General features: G+C 36.2%; 4 protein-coding genes across 7 annotated transcripts; 2 read left to right on the top strand and 2 right to left on the bottom strand.

The window, feature by feature from the left end:
* Window positions 1–316: 316 nt before the first annotated feature.
* On the top strand, window positions 317–1874 carry LOC109860349. Its single transcript, XM_020439361.1, has 3 exons — window positions 317–1004; window positions 1172–1695; window positions 1803–1874. Exons 1-3 carry the CDS (start codon window positions 317–319, stop codon window positions 1872–1874), a joined length of 1284 nt encoding a protein of 427 aa, XP_020294950.1.
* Window positions 1875–2114: 240 nt separating this feature from the next.
* Window positions 2115–5155, bottom strand: LOC109860360 (heat shock 70 kDa protein cognate 4-like). The gene is made up of 3 exons (XM_020439380.1): window positions 5055–5155; window positions 4495–4735; window positions 2115–3911 (listed from the first exon to the last, which is right to left on the bottom strand). The coding sequence occupies exons 2-3, from the start codon at window positions 4697–4699 to the stop codon at window positions 2182–2184; spliced, it is 1935 nt and encodes a 644-aa protein (XP_020294969.1). The 5' UTR covers window positions 4700–4735; window positions 5055–5155; the 3' UTR covers window positions 2115–2181.
* Window positions 5156–6782: 1627 nt separating this feature from the next.
* LOC109860357 (islet cell autoantigen 1-like protein) lies at window positions 6783–11424 on the top strand. Of its 4 annotated transcripts, XM_020439374.1 has the most exons (7): window positions 6783–7148; window positions 7474–7742; window positions 7900–8242; window positions 8371–8646; window positions 8709–9324; window positions 9542–9669; window positions 11127–11424. In XM_020439374.1, exons 1-6 carry the CDS (start codon window positions 7138–7140, stop codon window positions 9659–9661), a joined length of 1635 nt encoding a protein of 544 aa, XP_020294963.1. In that variant the 5' UTR covers window positions 6783–7137; the 3' UTR covers window positions 9662–9669; window positions 11127–11424. The 4 variants fall into 4 exon arrangements, with proteins under 4 accessions (XP_020294963.1, XP_020294962.1, XP_020294964.1 ...); XM_020439373.1 differs by lacking the exon at window positions 11127–11424 and having other exon boundaries at window positions 9542–10927; XM_020439375.1 differs by lacking the exon at window positions 11127–11424 and having other exon boundaries at window positions 6784–7152; window positions 9542–10927.
* On the bottom strand, window positions 10906–15447 carry LOC109860356 (armadillo repeat-containing protein 8-like). The gene is made up of 8 exons (XM_020439371.1): window positions 14880–15447; window positions 14666–14739; window positions 14082–14532; window positions 13509–14003; window positions 12679–12970; window positions 11480–12003; window positions 11116–11285; window positions 10906–11011 (listed from the first exon to the last, which is right to left on the bottom strand). Exons 1-8 carry the CDS (start codon window positions 14904–14906, stop codon window positions 10975–10977), a joined length of 2070 nt encoding a protein of 689 aa, XP_020294960.1. The 5' UTR covers window positions 14907–15447; the 3' UTR covers window positions 10906–10974.
* Between the last annotated feature and the right edge of the window lie 2091 nt (window positions 15448–17538).

Here is a 17538-nt window from a genome sequence, read left to right as displayed (position 1 = left end):
TCGAAAATCGATTTAATCCACTAAAACTCGCGTTACGTTCCTCTTATGAAGAACAAGCACCTCGAAGCACGCAATCTGTCTTCATTAAAGTTGCAATAGTAATTACGGTTATTCTATGTAAAATATTAGAAAACACACACACAGCCTGTTTTGTCAGAGCGTGTTGCGTTCGTTTCAGAAACACTTCATCTTTGCTTTTTCTTCAAAAGAGTCTTTGTTACAAAATAGCGCTCCGCAAATCCTTCACATCGCGCCCGTAAATGGATCTCGTTATACTCAACATCGATTAAAACAAATCAATAAGACAAAAAAAAAAATGGAAGAAGAAATTCGCGTACAAGTACAAGACCGTCACTCGATAGAACAAGTTTTACGTCCGATAGCGTATTTCTCCTGGCTTCTAGGCGTTGGTGTGGCATGTCCGCGAAAATGTCCCAAAGCCGTTACGGTAATTCTACGGACGCTTCACTTCGGGGTGTGTTCCGTTATCGTGGTGTACGGCGCGATAGATTTCTTCACCTTCGGCAGTGTCTTCAAGAGCGACATATTCAAGATCATGTACTATACGAACAAGGTGGTGTGTTACGTGGCCGCGTATTATTACGTTCTTCACGGCATCGGGCGTTACAACACGTGGCCGGAGTTGATGAGCAGACTGAAGAGCCTCGATGAGAAGATCAGAAGAGAAACGGATCTGAACGATCGACCCGTAAAAATTGTTCAAGTACTGGCCGTCCTCACGACTCTCACTTGCGGCCCTTTGTTTCTAATTATACACTCTTTGTATTATTACTTCACGTGTCCCGATGATATCTTCGCATCCGATTTGCTGCTTTATTACACGATAGCTCAGTCCTTGATCAATAGCTTCGTCTTTGATGTTGTCATCTATGTGTTGTATCACAGATTCGAGACGATAAACGAATTGATTGGACAATTGGACGAGAGATTCGACGCCCCGTGGATAGCGCACAAACTTAGACGCATCAGGGAGTTACATATCGGTGAGTGAAACTATTTGTAATATTATAGGTATCTCTTCTCCGAGTGTCAGCAAGGATTATTCTGTTATTACGGTTAGGTGTTATTATATAGTTACACATACTGCTAAAAAAATATTATAATTCTTGTCAAGGTGATTTGTAACATCCAATTGCAAATTATTACGCAGGAATCTGCGACGTGATCACAATGGTAAACGATATTTACGGTTTTCATCTTCTCTTTTGTTCGGCTAACTGCTTCACCATGGTTGTGGCCACGCTGTTTAGAATTTACATGAGCGTTGTTGAGAAAAACTACGCGTTTATGCTGATAAATAATATTCTTTGGATTCTGTACACCGCGCAATTCGGCCTGATGTGTTGGGTTTGTACACTCGCGCGTCGCGAATCCGATAACACCGGAATAATCATATACGGAATTGTGTTAAATTGGAAATCTGCGTGTCTTGGAAAACGAAATAGCGTCAAGTATCAACAAAATCTAGAATTGTCACTGAACAGCGAGCAAAATTCTAATCGAAGTAGCGGCTACAATCTAAGTTACGTCGTTATGGAAAACTTATTACGCAAAAACTTAAACCGAGATTGCGTCAGAAAGGAAGTCAATGATTTTTCGATTCAGCTTCAACAGCATCGCGTGGCATTTACGGCTCGTGATCTTTTCGAAATGAACAATGCTCTGCTTAGTGGGGTAAGTACGTCTCTTTTCTTATCTATCGTTTTGTGATTGAACACAGATTGTTTTTTCTCTCTTCACAGATTGCAATTAAGATATAATTAATCAACTTTTTTTTTCAGTTTGTCGGCGTAATTACTACCTACTTGATCATTCTCGTGCAATTTTATCGACCGGAAAATCTGAACGCTTAAATACAATAGAGAATGTTAACAAAAGCCGTCATTTAAAGTTTAGAGGAAAGAGAAGTGGAGGCAATAATATTAAACATCTAGTTTTTAATAATAAAATGTTTATATTGTAACAAACTTAACACTATACAATACTTTGTTCACAGCTCTTAAAAAATAAAAAATAAATGTTTGTGCAAAGAATAAATTAAAATGACTATGATGTTTGTGTGTATGCGGAATTTAACAATGTTTTCATAAATAATATAAAATAGTGTGGCATTGTTGAAAAAAAAACTGTATAAGAGAAAAAGGTCGGATATCAATTAATTTAATCAACTTCCTCAATGGTTGGTCCTGCGCCACCGGCTCCAGGATTGGCTCCTGGCCCACCAGCACCAGGGAAGCCGCCACCAGGCGCTCCACCGCTTTGATAAAGTTTCGTGACAATGGGATTGCAAACGGCTTCCAACTCCTTCTGTTTGTCGGCAAACTCCTCCTTCTCAGCTAATTGATTGGCGTCCAACCACGAGATAACTTCGTTGCACTTGGAGATTACTTTCTCTTTGTCGGATGCATTGACTTTGTCTTTGATTTTCTCGTCCTCCATCGTGCTCTTCATGTTAAAGCAGTACGACTCGAGAGCGTTCTTGGCGGCAACCCTATCTCGTTGCTGTTCATCTTCCGATCGGTATTTCTCGGCTTCGTTCACCATTCTCTCAATATCTTCTTTCGACAATCGACCCTTGTCGTTGGTAATTGTGATCTTGTTTTCTTTACCCGTAGATTTCTCGATCGCAGAGACGTTTAGTATACCGTTGGCATCAATATCGAAGGTGACTTCAATTTGTGGCACACCTCTAGGCGCCGGTGGTATTCCCGTTAATTCGAATTTGCCAAGAATGTTGTTATCTTTGGTCATCGCTCTTTCTCCCTCGTAGACTTGGATAAGTACTCCCGGTTGATTGTCGGAATATGTGGTGAATGTTTGCGTCTGCTTTGTAGGTATCGTGGTGTTCCTCTTAATCAGAGTGGTCATGACACCGCCAGCGGTCTCAATTCCCAACGACAGTGGGGTCACGTCCAGCAGAAGCAGATCTTGAACTTCTTCGGACTTGTCGCCATGCAGAATCGCCGCCTGAACAGCTGCGCCGTAAGCAACAGCCTCATCCGGATTGATAGATTTGTTCAATTCCTTGCCGTTAAAGAAATCTTGAAGAAGCTTCTGAATCTTTGGTATCCTGGTAGAGCCGCCGACTAGAACGATGCTGTGCACCTGAGCCTTGTCCATCTTTGCGTCTCTGAGTGCCTTCTCTACGGGTTCGAGAGTGCTTCTGAACAGATCGGCGCAAAGTTCCTCGAATCTGGCCCTGGTGATGGACGTGTAGAAATCAATGCCCTCAAACAGCGAATCAATCTCGATGCTCGCTTGCGTTGATGAGCTCAATGTTCTCTTTGCTCTCTCACAGGCTGTCCTCAGACGTCTCAGAGCTCTCTTGTTAGTGCTCAAATCCTTTTTGTATTTTCTCTTGAATTCTTGTACAAAGTGATTCACCATTCGATTATCAAAGTCTTCTCCGCCAAGATGCGTGTCGCCAGCTGTGGATTTCACTTCAAAGATGCCATCCTCGATTGTCAAGATTGATACATCAAAGGTGCCTCCGCCCAAGTCAAAGATCAGAACATTCTTTTCGCCTGAAGTCTTCTTATCAAGGCCATATGCTATTGCAGCCGCTGTCGGTTCGTTTATTATCCTGAGAACATTGAGACCAGCAATAGCGCCAGCATCCTTTGTTGCTTGTCTCTGAGAGTCGTTGAAGTAGGCAGGCACAGTAATAACAGCATTTGTTACATTTTTGCCAAGATATGCTTCGGCTGTCTCTTTCATTTTTGTTAAAACCATGGAAGAAACTTCTTCGGGGAAAAAGGTTTTTGTTTCACCCTTGTATGATACTTTGATCTTTGGTTTGCCTGCATCATTCACTACCGTAAACGGCCAGTGTTTCATGTCACTTTGCACCGTTGCATCATCAAATCGACGACCAATTAGACGTTTTGCATCTGTAAGTAAAAATTGAAAAAAAAATATATATAAGCTATCTTTCTTCACATTATCGTAAAAATTTTTTAAAATTTAAATAATTGTTTTCGTATACTTTATGTTCTACCTAAAAGTCTAAAAAAGTATTCCTATATTCAACAAAAAAAAAAATATATCGCGTGAGTCATTCTGATTTCGATCCAACAATGTGCGCGACAGCATTGAGCTGACACAAATTAGGATTACATAAAACCGCGAAGTATAAATATCAGATTGCGCTTGGCTACAATGTAAGGGATAAATATAGACGAGAGTGGAAAAAGGAGGAGAACAGATCGCATGCGCTTTGAATGAGCACTATATAAAGATATGCGCAATATACAAGAGAGATGAGCTAAGTATTCAAAAGTAATGATTCAAAAAAGTTTGTTCTCAAAAATTTAAAAATAATTCAACATGCGTGTGCAATATACGTCGCAAGATTTTAATCACGAGCCAATAACGTTTAAGATAAATAATAAAGCAAACAAAAAAAAGATGATGCGCAATAACTTACAAACTGCGTAGAAAATGCAAATTGTAGTGGAAAAACTTTTAACTTACCGAAAATAGTGTTGCTGGGATTCATAGCGACCTGATTTTTTGCCGCATCGCCAATGAGCCTCTCGGTGTCGGTGAAGGCAACGTAACTCGGTGTTGTCCTGTTACCCTGATCATTGGCGATAATCTCAACCTTTCCATGTTGGAAGACACCCACGCAAGAATACGTGGTGCCCAAGTCAATTCCAATTGCTGGTGCTTTCGACATTGTCTCTTTGTCTTGTTGATTCAAGATAATCAAACACTGAAACAAACAACATGCGACGTCAGTTACATATGTTTATCACGAAGTATCAATTTATTTTTCGAGCGATCGAAATTTGTACTCGAATGGAATTGTCACAAATTTATACACTAATATAAAAATAACATGAATCTATACAATTTGTCATTGATAATTTATTTTATTTTTTTTTTAATATTGACATTTATGGATTATTACATAAACTCGCTTGATTACTTTTCCAAAAATTTCATTCGCGCTAAGACACGATTATATCCCAAAAAAAAAAAAACTAAAATTAAATATATACAAAAAATGATATAATACAATTAACACTTACCTCGTAAAATTTTCCTTATCACGTCGACAATTTAAAAACTTCGCAAGTGCTCACTGAGAGTTTTCGCTTCGCTCAAGTTTACCACTTGTTCACCTTATAGCGTTTGTACTAAGACTGACGATGCGCTTCTAGGCGCAGCGCTTTTATAACCAATCATTCGTTCTAGAAGCTTCTGGCGATGACCAATCCTGAGAACTACTAGGAGTATCCAGACGTTTCTATTGGCGAACGCGTCCAGTACATGAGAAACAGAGAGATGTGCATGTGCGTTGTGCGCGCACTTGCAAGAGGATAGAGAAAGAGAGGAAATCACGCGTAGGAAGGTACTGGAACGAGCTGCGTGCTAAAAGATCTGCGACTATAATTAGCCTGTGCGCGAATCACGTTTCATTTAGACGTGTTACTGTTAGCGCGCTGATAAAACAATAAAGATCTGTGTGTTAAAAAATTTATCAGACTTGTATGACGTAATTTTTCGCGCACTTTCTAAACCAGGCGCGAAAACTCTAGACACAGAGTGCGCAACATTCTCGTTGCGTTTGCGCAGAAACGCGAAGAGTCTCTTATGTTCGAGCACATTCAAGAAAATTCAATAAAAATTTGTTGCTCAGTTCAATAAAAATTTTGAATTATTTTGCCCGAGAACGTTCATATTGTTCTGCCAATCTTTTGATAAGGTCATGTTTCATGATTTATCTTGCTATAATGATTAAAAAATATTTAAACGAGTAAAAAAGTAATGATATATCACAACAATAAAAAAATATTTAAACAAGTAAAAAAATAATGATATATCACAACTGTCTTTTTCATTGTTGCAACAATATGTTGTGTGCAGCGCATTATATGTATTTTACTTTGATAAAATAATATTGCAGATAATCAAGAGAGAGAGAGAAAGAATAATGTATATATATATATATTGATCTAAATAAATATGTATATGTATTGAATTCGGTATATTATTTATAGAGTCGAGTTAAATCTACCGAATATTCTACGAGAATTGCGCAAGCATATTTATTTCAGGATTGTCATGTAAAATATTCCGAGCAAATCTAATTTAAGTCCAATTGATTTGTACTGAATACACATGTGTATATATACATATACGTACAAACATATACGACAAAAATAACCGTTGTGAGTAAACAAGAATTTCTTTTTTTTTTTTTTTATCTATAATCATCGCTATTAATAACAAAACTTAAAATAACAAAACTTTAGACTAATTGACAGAAGGTTATGAAGAACGCTATTCTATCAGTTGTAATTACAGAAACGTACTGTTTGTTGTAATATGACCTAAAGCCCCTTGCACAATGGAAGGAATAGCGATAGCGATAGAAATAACACAGTTTTTAACACAGAATTCCAACTCGTCGGAAATTTTATCGCTATTGCTTATTCCGATTTTCTGATCTGCATTGATACATGTGTAGTTTTGTATATTAGATTCCGCTGTTCCTACCTTTATTTTTAAATATAAACTCTTTAAAACTTTTGTTATTTCTATCGCTATCGCTATTCCGTCCATTGTGCAAGGGGCTTAAAAGGCACAAAAGTCTAAAAAACGTCGTAAAGATGTCTAAAAAATACCTACAATAATTTAGACGTCTTTTCACTTAATCGGAAATTTACTTTTCTTTCTTTTTGTAGTAGAGTAGTCATACAAATATTTTTTTTCGAAACGATATAATTAATAATTAATAGAACAACATTTTTAATAATTATATATAAATTTATTTTACATATTGTTTTCGTTGTGCAATATCGAGCGGCTTATCCCTGTACGGCTTTATTCCGATTGGTAGACTAGCTGCTGGTAGATTGCTTGTCAGACATGACAAGGTAGCCTTTGTGGTCTGTTTGATAAACTGTCATGCAGGAAGTACTTCGACTGTTATCATTCTGTTAAACTCTCTACCATTTGTGCAGTGAAAAAGTAATCGTGTAGCGTGCAAGTAATAATATACGTGCGTTATGTGATACACAACTAAATAACCGTAAGATTTCGAGCTCATGCTCTTCGCGATTGTAAACATTAACTCTCACAATCGCGAATATCAGCAGGTCTTCCGTAATGAATACCTAGTAAGTATCTCTTCCTCTTTTATTTAAGTCTTATTGTCTCTTCGTAAAACAATACGTGGCACAAAAAAAGTAACACTTATCCAACTGATAAGCGTTGATTTACGTAAAAACCGATGGTTTCGAAAAGCGTATGTATAGCATGTAAGTACTGTTTTCAGAGTCTAAAATAAATTTGGTGTAGTCAATCAATAATATGGTTTTGATATTTCTCTGTGCTGTTAATAAAATGCCGGGTGTAAATTTATTATCTACCACTAATATTTCTTTACTAATATTTTTAATAACATAGAAGCTCACAAAACTTCTTTTTCTATTCTACATGTAGTAACAGAAATACATCAGGTGTATCAGGAAATGCCTTTGATTGCTGGGTTCAGAAATCTAACATGCATGATGATTCTGCTATCTTGAAGATGCAACATCAATTTTGGGTGACAAAGCAGTTTTTCTCTAGGAGATTAGGAAAGAAGGAAGATGAGTGTATTCTTTCTTCTGATGCGGAACTGGATGCAAAGTTAGAATTGTTTCGTAGCATCCAAGAGTCCTGTTCCTACTTACAAAGAGTTATTGACAGATATCAAGAAAGATTATGCAGTGCGTTCTAACATGGTTCTCTAACATAAAAATAACATATATATGATTAATAGTAACGTATATGTTTTTTTCTATTATTAACATATATCTATGTAATGATATTCTCTGAGATAATGTTAACCATTATGATATGGTAATTTGAATATTTTGCATATAGATTTGGCTCAGGAAGAAAATGCAATGGGACGTTTCCTAAAAGATGCTGGGAAGCAAGATAAAACTCGCGCTGGCAAAATGATGTCAGCGGTGGGAAAATCTTTATCTTATTCTGGTCAGCAGAGACTTGCATTGAGAGCTCCTCTAGGTCGGTTGTATCAGGAGGTTGAAACATTTAGGCAAAGAGCTATTGAGGATACACTACAAAATGTACAAGCTATGGAAAAAGCTCGCACAGAGTATCGAGCAGCTCTGTCATGGATGAAAAACATTTCTCAAGATTTAGATCCAGATACATCCAAACAAGTGGAAAGATTTAAAAAAGTTCAAGCACGTGTTAAGCAGTACGTTTTATTTTATATATTTATATATTTATAACAACTCTATTAATAAAAGTTTATTTTAATCATGTATATATACATATATATATATACACAAAATATTCCAACAAATTTATATTCACTATTTCTAGGGGCAAAATAGTTTTTGATAATTTGGCACTTGACTGTCTTCAAAAAGTTGACTTATTAGCGGCAGCGAGATGTAATATGTTCAGTCATGCCTTAGTTTTATATCAAACCACACTCTTAAATTTCACCAAAAAATCTGCACAAGCATATTCTACAATAGCGAATAGCTTCAAAGGCTATCAACGTTATGACTTCACAGTTGTACGGGAATTAGCTGAAACCTCTAGCAAATTAGCGCAAGAAACTGGTGGTGACGATGATCCGGAAGATAAAGACAAGTGAGTTTAAAGAATAAAGAAAGATAATGATCAATTATTTTTGCTTTGTTTCTTTTTTATAGATTGCCATTTTTTGACATGGACTACCACGATGACGTTGAGGAGGCCCAAGAGGCTGCTGCAAGTTCAGAAAACACATCGGATAAAAATGAACAAGCAGAAAAACTCGTGGATATAGAAAGCGAGGCAAAGGACATACTAGTAACTTCGGATATCACTACAAATTCCTCGAAGAATGGAATTGTGCATAATACTAATGATACAGAAAACACTAAAAGTCTCGAAGAATTTTTCGGAAATCTAATTTTGGAAAAAGATATATCCAATACTAAGGGACATTCGATTAATAAAACAAAAGAGAACGATCCTGAACTTAATAAAACTTCTGAGGAACAGAAGTTAGCGATGGATATATTTGGGGATTGCAATACAGATTTTATGACTAATTTGCCTTCTTCACCATTGGAGACCCAACAGCAACAGTCATTAAATTTATTGGTCTCCGAAAGCGCAGCGCTTTTCGACGAAATTCTGGACGATAAGCAACAAAGCGCGACCAGTGACTGGGAAGGCATGTCGCATGATACTTTTCTACCTCCAAGTATCTTGAAACAGAGTCTGGGAGATGCAGCATTGGGTATGGGACAGAAGACTACAACGCTAACCACAGATGAAAAAGTAAATATCTAGAACTAAATCCAATAGTAATTCTCTATTTTGTATTATTTTCTGCAACGCCTAATTTATTAGGTTTGCAATTGGGATTAAGTAAGATAGTAAGAGACATATTTGTGCTACGAGTAAAATAACATTATTACCCTTTTTTTTTTTTTAGAGAGTAGTAATAACATTACAATAATCTTGCTTGATTAATGTAACGATATTCTTTTTGTAGAAAAAGAATAAAACGGGCAAGCAAAAAGGTAATTCGTGGTTGGACTTATTTGCGGAGCTGGATCCATTGGCTAATAATCCAATGGAGAATTTTCCTGGTGATAGTAACGCTTCAGCTTAATTCATAAGGTATTTTAACTTTGATCTCTAATTATTTGATGTTTATAACAAGAGAAAAACTTATTTGCTGTCGCCGAGTACAATGAACGTAATTCAGTACTTTCATTTCGTACATTTGTATCGGTATTTTCCAGTTCAGCTTTTAACATTCCATTTTATTTTTAATGGAGTGTCATAAGAATAAGAAATCTATATTTGAATTCTATATATATATATATAAATTATATATATATAATTTTCCATATAAGCTAGAAATACACATACCAAAGATATAAAATGTAATATTTATTGAACATTTTTTATGTGCTAGTTATATGTTTTTTCTCTCAAATATATTACAAGATCTTCAATATAAATAAATTTATTATGGAATTCCTTGTAGCTCTGACGGACATTCCAATGTCTGTAAAGCTCGTATCAGATACATTGATCGATTGAGACGTGCACGTTAAAGATTAAAAAATCGTTTAATTAGATAATCTCAGTTTAACCTTATTCTTTCTAATTAGATCGTCATATTCGATCTTTGTTTAAAACCTTACCAGAAACCTAATAATCGGCTTTTTGCTGCCAGCGTTCTATTCGTGTTAAACCAAAAAAGTCCTTAATATATCATCAATATGAATAAAGTTTAAATGTGGTGCAATAAGATAAAATGGGATAATACTTCCAACTGTGTACTTAAAGAGTGTAGAAGTTTGTAAATAAATACGCATTCGCGCGCGGTAGATAAAAACAAGCAAGTCGAAAGTGTGCGGCGACTTTGTTCAAAGCGGTAGGTAGCATTATCATTCTCTAATCTTTTCTTTATATTATTATTATCTCATACGAGCTTTCATATATTCTAATTTTGAAATGTGTAAAAGAGTGTATTGCATATTATATGTTTCTATTCATTGTAAAGTTTATATTTTATGGTTTTTATTATTATACCTTCACTTATTGCACAACAATCCATATCTGACGCCTCTGCTTGTAAACTAATATTAGAAATTGATACATATCAATCAAGTCCGTCTACATAAAAAAAAACATTTGTTAATATGCTTTTTAGTAATTTTTATCTTTCTTTCTTTTCCTCTTTTTCTTAATATATACTTAAATAAAATAAATAATACTACGAACAACAGGTTACAGGCATAGGCTCAGAAATATCATTTTGTTTATGTTATTTTTATAACTTTCGAGTACTTATACATTGTCAACTAAAGCAACCGCAGTATTAAAGCTAAATTTGTATTTATGTAAAAAAAAAAAAAAAACGACACTGTAAATCATGACCTAATCCCTTTGTCGGCATTACGTTCCAAGTTTTCAAGCATCAATAAATTGCGCTAAGGCAGTCTTAACTCTGAAAGAGAAATAAAATAAAATAAATTTCGTATACAAAGAATTTGCAACATGCGATGTAACCAACTTATCTAATTTATAATAATATAACTTTGTCTTTCGTACTTCTCTAACAGTTGAGAATCATCTTTCGAATTATATAGTTGTTGCAAGATATGATAAACTCCTAATTCTTTCAAACGCGCCTGCCGTTGTATGGAGCCAGGATCATCTTTCCATACTAAGTTCTGAATACAGAAAGTAGCCGCAACTTGCAGCTTCACATTGCTATGCATCTAAATATGTACACCGAGACATAAAATTAATAGACGTTCAAAAAGATAAGTATTAAATTAACAAATTGTTCTATTTCTTTTTCCTATACTGTATATACAGATAATGTGTGGTTTAAAAATCCACACACAAAAGTTCTATTTGTTATCTAAAAATTCGAAATATAGATGAAATATTTATAACAGTGCATACAAACCATGTAATCTCTAAGTTTCTTAAGCACATCATCGTTAGCCATTATGTGATCTCTAGCTCGATCACCATCCGCCACATTCGCCAAAATGCAAAGTGCTTGCTCTTTGACGTCCGCCGGGTGTACTGGATCTTCCAATACTAGAATGACGGCTTGCATAACATGAGCAGCGTGCTCGCCCATGATACGATCTATATGAGCTTTAGTAGAGAGCAAATTTCGCAACAGGCCCAGTGTTTTCATCAAAACACCTAACTCTGGATCGGCCAAAAGACGAAAGATTTGATCGGTGCCCAAGCACGAGAGTATTTGTGACTTTATACGTTGCTCCGCTTGGAAAGCCACGTTCATTAGGGCCCAAATGCCGTTCAGTCGAAGTGCGGGGTCGGGGCGTTTAGTAAGAGAACATAATAATTCTACCCCGCCAGATTCGAGAATCGGTTCTTTGCTTGGACTAAACTCCAACAGTAAATTACATAAAGTACCGGAGGCGACAGTTAATAGATCATCTTCACTTTCGCCTCTACCTATAGTACAATAATGACAATAATGTTAATAAATAACTCATATAAAAGTCGGTATGATTGAATACTAATAAGAAAAACTAATTATAAGCATTGATCTCTTTATTTTTTTCCTGTTTGGGAAACAATCTTACAATGTAGAGAGAAAAAAAGTATATATAAGAATATATGTATTTCATATTTTTATCTACACGCATGAAAAAAATGTCTCGTTCCAAGTTCATTCTTTATATTGATATATCGTTAATGCCAGTCTTTTTTGTGTCTATTTTATAGAGTTCTTTATTCTTCTGTAAAATTATAATATCTGCTTTAATATGCAAAAATTCAAACTTTAATATACAAAAGCTCAATGAGCGACTTTTTTAATGCGTGTATTGTCTCAATTACAGTTCAGTTGGCTTATATAATATATAAAGAAAAATATAATTCACAATGCACAGAAATAAATAACGTCTTGGATATTGCACTTTTCCTTTTTCAAATATTGATTATTTCAAGATTTAAAGCTTTATATGTATATATATATATATATATATATGTATATATATATGTTATATATATGTTGTATCTCTCTTTTTTTTTTTACATGCAATATATACGCATGCAACATACATGTGTCTTAGCATTTATTGTAATAAGATTTCTATAATGATTTTTGTAAATGTGTTATCATACCCTCCAACCCTTTATCTGCTCCGTGCAGCAACTGCATGAGCGGTCTCCACACTGCATGATCTTGAAACGTAGTGCGAAGTTGTTGCACACTTCTCGAGAGAGAGTGCAGACATCTAACTGCGGCTAAACGAACACGAGATCCGCCAGGATCCTGAAGACCAGAGACAACTTGTTCCATAAGACTTTCTGTCTCGATGATACGCTTACGAATATCTTCGTCATTAGCACCAAGAGATGCAAATGCTCTAAATGCGGCTTGTCGCATATCTTGCGTTAGTGTTGCATCTTGTATCTGTAAAAAAAAACCAAATCGCACGTTTTTGTAAACATTTCAAACACCGATACAAATTAAAAACAACACTATTGTATTATATATGTTACCGTGAAAATTCTGTCAAAACCATATTTCACTAGGCAAAATTAGTTATAACACAGTCCCTTCATTAACACTTGTTTTAACTAATTAAATGTAAAATTCATTTTAAGTTTTTTCATTTATTTTTATTTATTAGGCAAAAACTAGTTAAGTAAAAGAAGTTAGAAGTGTTTCGACAAGTTCAGAGAAAAATTGTTCACTTGAACAATTCAAACATTTGAAATGTAGTACAATGTAAAAGTATGTTTGTTTTAGTAAACAAATGTTATAAACGAAGCTTACAGTTCCACCCAAGTTTTTAAGTTTCCACGCAAAGCGAAATTTTACATTAAAACTTCTTACGTTTTCAACTTCCTTTCCATTCTTCCAACTTTTATTTTTGTTTAGATAGAAGAGTACGAGAAGATGATATATATCCAAAAAAGAATGTATATTCTAGAGTTAAATTACTCACTTGTGGGTGTGGTCTCAGCAGTTCCGCCAGTGTTGGTATCAAATGATTACTGATAGACGCTAAACGCTGAAGATCTGTATCGACTTCAGTGAGATATGCGAGTGTCTCAGCCGCAGCAACTCTCTCGCGTGGTGGTCGATCTCGATGACATAGTCTAACAAGACAAGGTAAAGCACGATAGACCACTCGCGGGTCAGTAGCAGGTAATGCGCCAGCCCTGTGCATATACGCAATGCACCTGGCAGCTTCAAGTTGTATCAATGAACTTTTTTCGCGTCCCATTAATTGGCCTAGCGCTACAGGTACTAATCTGCCGTGAACAGTATTGCTTGTGCTTGCGGAAGCGACCATGGCGGATACCATATGATTCTGATAACACATATTTGCTAAGCAGGCTAGAGCTGGCAACTGAACATCAGCCAGAGGAGAATCCAACTGCATTGCAAGAGTTTCTACTGCTCCACCTTTGGATAGAGCATTTTGTTCTTCTGCGGTCTAATGAATATAATTTGCAATATTAATTTTCTTGCATTCCAGATATCTCTTATTTCATAAATTATAATTTGTTTTTACCTTACATGCTGTAGTTAAGATTGTTGCAACACAAACTTGACAGGTAACAGATCTACTCGCCAAAGCTAACATCCGTGGCACCAATGCAGGATCTTGGTAAATGGAATGAACTGGTGCTGCAGAATGCTGGAATAGTGTGCGCAGACATCGCAAACAGGCCTCATTCAATTGATCTAGTACCTTTGTCTTGCCGTCCATAGATATTTCCAAATTTGATGAAGAAAGCAGAACTTGGAGAAGCAATGGGACTACACCCAAATCTATAAGCGCTAATACATGTTGATCTGTACCCTTGGCTAAAGAGCCCAATGTCACAGCTGATTCTAATCTTATATGATCACTGACAGCACCAGATGTATCTCCAAGCAATTGCAACAGTCGAGGAACAACACCCTGAGCTATAACTGAGCCTTTTTGTCTGTTACTGCCAATCACAGAATTCTTCAGGCATCTAGAAATTCATTTTAAATATTAATATATTATTTTTATCAATTGAAAACAAAAGATAATACAATTTTTTTTTAAATGTTTTAGAAATTGAATTGGAATATAAAAGTTATAATTAAATATAATCATTCACTCACATAATTGCATCCAGACATTTCTGTGGATCAGATGAATAGAGTTCATCAATGTAGCTCCTGGAACTCTCAATATCCTAAAAAATCACAAAGTACATTTAATTCTTGCTTCACAGAGTAAAAAGTAATGCTCACGACAGAATCAAAGAAAAATCATCAGATAATCAATACTTGAAAACAAAAATTTTTTTTTTATTTGATCCGACTTCGAACTCACCATGTACGGCTGCATCACTGAGACCATTGTTGTGTTCGTTGTGTTCTCGTAAATTGATTGAATTATTCAATAACTGTCGCAAAATGTTCCAATTGCAAAAAGTACCGTGTTCGCGAATTATATAGAACGTTTATAACATGTGAATCATGAGATTCGGATTTGATGAACGCACCCAACCGTGCCAGGAAAACTGCAACTCCGCGTTCTCGCTTCTAAAAGAAGCTCGATTTGCCAATGATGCCAATGTCACGGACAACCGCACTGAAATATTGCGGCAAGTTTCCTAATGCTTTTGCGCTCTCGTTGTCAAAGTTTTGCGGAAGAAGAAATACAAGAAAACTGTGTGTTTTCCCAAACAATTTTGTTCTGTAATGTTTGATCACATTCACTCTATCTAGTGATCAGTCACAATGACGAGCGAACATCTGCAAGAGCAAGGTAAAAGTAAAAACGTTTATGCGACGGACAAATACAACACGAAGTACAGCAGCGAGCAGTGTTGCCAATACAAGCAAAGTTCCCCGCAATTTTTTCACTCATGTCCCCGCGAGTGGTTTGTTGGTGAACATGTTCACGTTAGCGGAGAGAAGACCATGAGAGCGGCCATGCCATTGTTGTTTTTTTTTACGACGGTTTCCAGCCGCTACTTTCAGCGCCGGGTTCCACTTTGCGTGGAAACTCATGAACTACGAAACGAGTTCCACTTTCAGGCGCATACGATACAATTGTATCTCGGTTAGAGTCCGTGCTACGTCCACTGTACTGTCAATAAGTAGAACTGCCAACCATCGAGAGCATCGGTGAGACGGAGGCACGCACACAAACGAAACCGTGTTCGTGTGCGGTGACGTCCAACGACATGAAATGAAACTCAGCGCTGAATAACATAATAAATTTTGGTGAATTAAAATTGTCAAGATATAATAATAATTGTTAAGTTTTATTACGTCAAGACATGATAAAAATTTGATGACTTAAAAATATATGCTCTCAGTTCTAGCCTCAGTTGCTTTGATCTTCCACGAAACTTGGGTCCTGTTCCGTTATTACTGGCGGTATTGAACAATCTATAGGATACGTCACGTGAACTTATAAATTTTCAGTACTGCCAGTAATAACGGAACAGGGGGTTGGACTCGTCCATGTAGAACAAAGGAGAATCGCATGTTGTGCTTTACCGCGCATTTCAATATGTTCAAACTCGAGCAATCACGAGTAAGTTCCACTTGGCGCAACAATCGCGAGCTTAGGTCGAGTTTACAATATTCTGTTGCATTGGTCACTTTACCAAACATAACCAATGCGATTGGACAATGTGGACGCGACCTACGCTTGCAATTGGTACGAGCGACAAGAAACGCCGAAGCTTTCTCTGTAATCGACGCGCAACTCGAGACGGAGCTTCTAGCATTCAAATCAGGTAGTTTTCACTATTTTTGTCATTTTTCACATAACTATTCGTGATATGCATGTACCACAAAGTGTCGGACGTTCGAAACAACAATTATTTAGTACCGCACACGCGTCGAAAACGATGCAAGGCTGTCAAAGTGTTTTGCGGCAGTAGCATTTCCAAGAACCCGGTAGAGCACTTCCAAGAACACGGTAGAGCATTTCCAAGAATGGTCAGCTCAAGTACGTTTCTTTTCTAATTGTTTTGTCATTTCTTCGCGTTTGTTGCTATCCAGCGCGCGAATATCGGTAGTTGGCGAAAATTAATACATGTCGCGAAGTGACGGGTGTACGCATTGATAAGTTGTATCGCAAGTAGAGCTTGCCGTCCGTCCTCTTTTTTCCCTGAACACCGTCTTTTTCTTGGAAATGCCGAAGACGGGTGGATTTTCCAAAGACGTCCGCGGTGATTTATGCTCGTCCGGTGTTTTAGGGAATCTTGTTGGTAAATATTTTACTTTATTTCTCTCGCGTTACTCCGAGGTTGGATAGCTATCCGTCCTCTTTTTTTCCCGGACATTTGATGGCTACCCTAATCGCAAGTGATAGTGAAGCATTACAATCAATTATGGCGCGGCCATTTTTTTTGTCAGTAATATTACGAATTCGTATTACGTCTTGACTATGAATTCAATTCACATATTGAAAATTCATACTTTTTTTGTAAATGTTTTGTATATTATAATTTTTATATAGTAGAGAAACAAAAAGTTACATGTACATATCAATGTATACATAATGAATTAATCGTAATAAATATGTTTACATATTTTACAGAGTCCAGAATTAGAAGGCAGTGTCAGGACATATCAAACAGTGTGTACAATTTGTAAACAAGAAAATGCATTATAAATGTAGAATTACTTGCAATTGAAAAAGTGTGAACCATGGCTTTTACCTGACTTATTTCTTCCAATTGGAGCTTGATTCCGGGAAGAAGGTACGTTTACATTTATTTATTTTGATAATCAAGTTTTTATTTGTTTATATTTATGTAGATTTTTCTATTAGCTGGCTGAAAGAAGAAAAGTGCAACAAGTGCAATGATCTGATTTCAAGTGATACTGTGGATCTTTTAAGAGGAAGAGAATCTTAAATCGGTAAGCTGAGAACAAATTTTCTGCGATTGTAGTTCACAGTTTACGACAATGGATATTTATTGATGAATAAACGCGACGAACGTTCGAATCCGCAACAACTATTAGCC

This window comes from Pseudomyrmex gracilis, unplaced genomic scaffold (genome assembly GCF_002006095.1).
Source record: "Pseudomyrmex gracilis isolate BER0280 unplaced genomic scaffold, ASM200609v1 scaffold_370, whole genome shotgun sequence".
Classification (NCBI taxonomy): domain Eukaryota; kingdom Metazoa; phylum Arthropoda; class Insecta; order Hymenoptera; family Formicidae; genus Pseudomyrmex; species Pseudomyrmex gracilis.
This window is presented reverse-complemented; position numbering and strand designations above follow the sequence as displayed.

Bases quoted from the DNA above. Each gene is read 5' to 3' on its own strand.
- LOC109860349 (XM_020439361.1), top strand. From the start codon at position 317: ATGGAAGAAGAAATTCGCGTACAAGTACAAGACCGTCACTCGATAGAA. The intron at 1,005-1,171 runs GTGAGTGAAACT...ATTATTACGCAG, and splicing joins CATCAGGGAGTTACATATCG to GAATCTGCGACGTGATCACA. The intron at 1,696-1,802 runs GTAAGTACGTCT...TTTTTTTTTCAG, and splicing joins ACAATGCTCTGCTTAGTGGG to TTTGTCGGCGTAATTACTAC.
- LOC109860360 (XM_020439380.1), bottom strand. From the start codon at position 4,699: ATGTCGAAAGCACCAGCAATTGGAATTGACTTGGGCACCACGTATTCT. The intron at 3,912-4,494 runs GTAAGTTAAAAG...TTTTACTTACAG, and splicing joins TCCCAGCAACACTATTTTCG to ATGCAAAACGTCTAATTGGT.
- LOC109860357 (XM_020439374.1), top strand. The intron at 8,647-8,708 runs GTGAGTTTAAAG...TCTTTTTTATAG, and splicing joins GATCCGGAAGATAAAGACAA to ATTGCCATTTTTTGACATGG. The intron at 9,325-9,541 runs GTAAATATCTAG...TTCTTTTTGTAG, and splicing joins CGCTAACCACAGATGAAAAA to AAAAAGAATAAAACGGGCAA.
- LOC109860356 (XM_020439371.1), bottom strand. From the start codon at position 14,906: ATGGTCTCAGTGATGCAGCCGTACATG. The intron at 14,740-14,879 runs GTGAGTTCGAAG...GTGATTTTTTAG, and splicing joins CAGTGATGCAGCCGTACATG to GATATTGAGAGTTCCAGGAG. The intron at 12,971-13,508 runs GTGAGTAATTTA...TTTTTTTTACAG, and splicing joins TGCTGAGACCACACCCACAA to ATACAAGATGCAACACTAAC.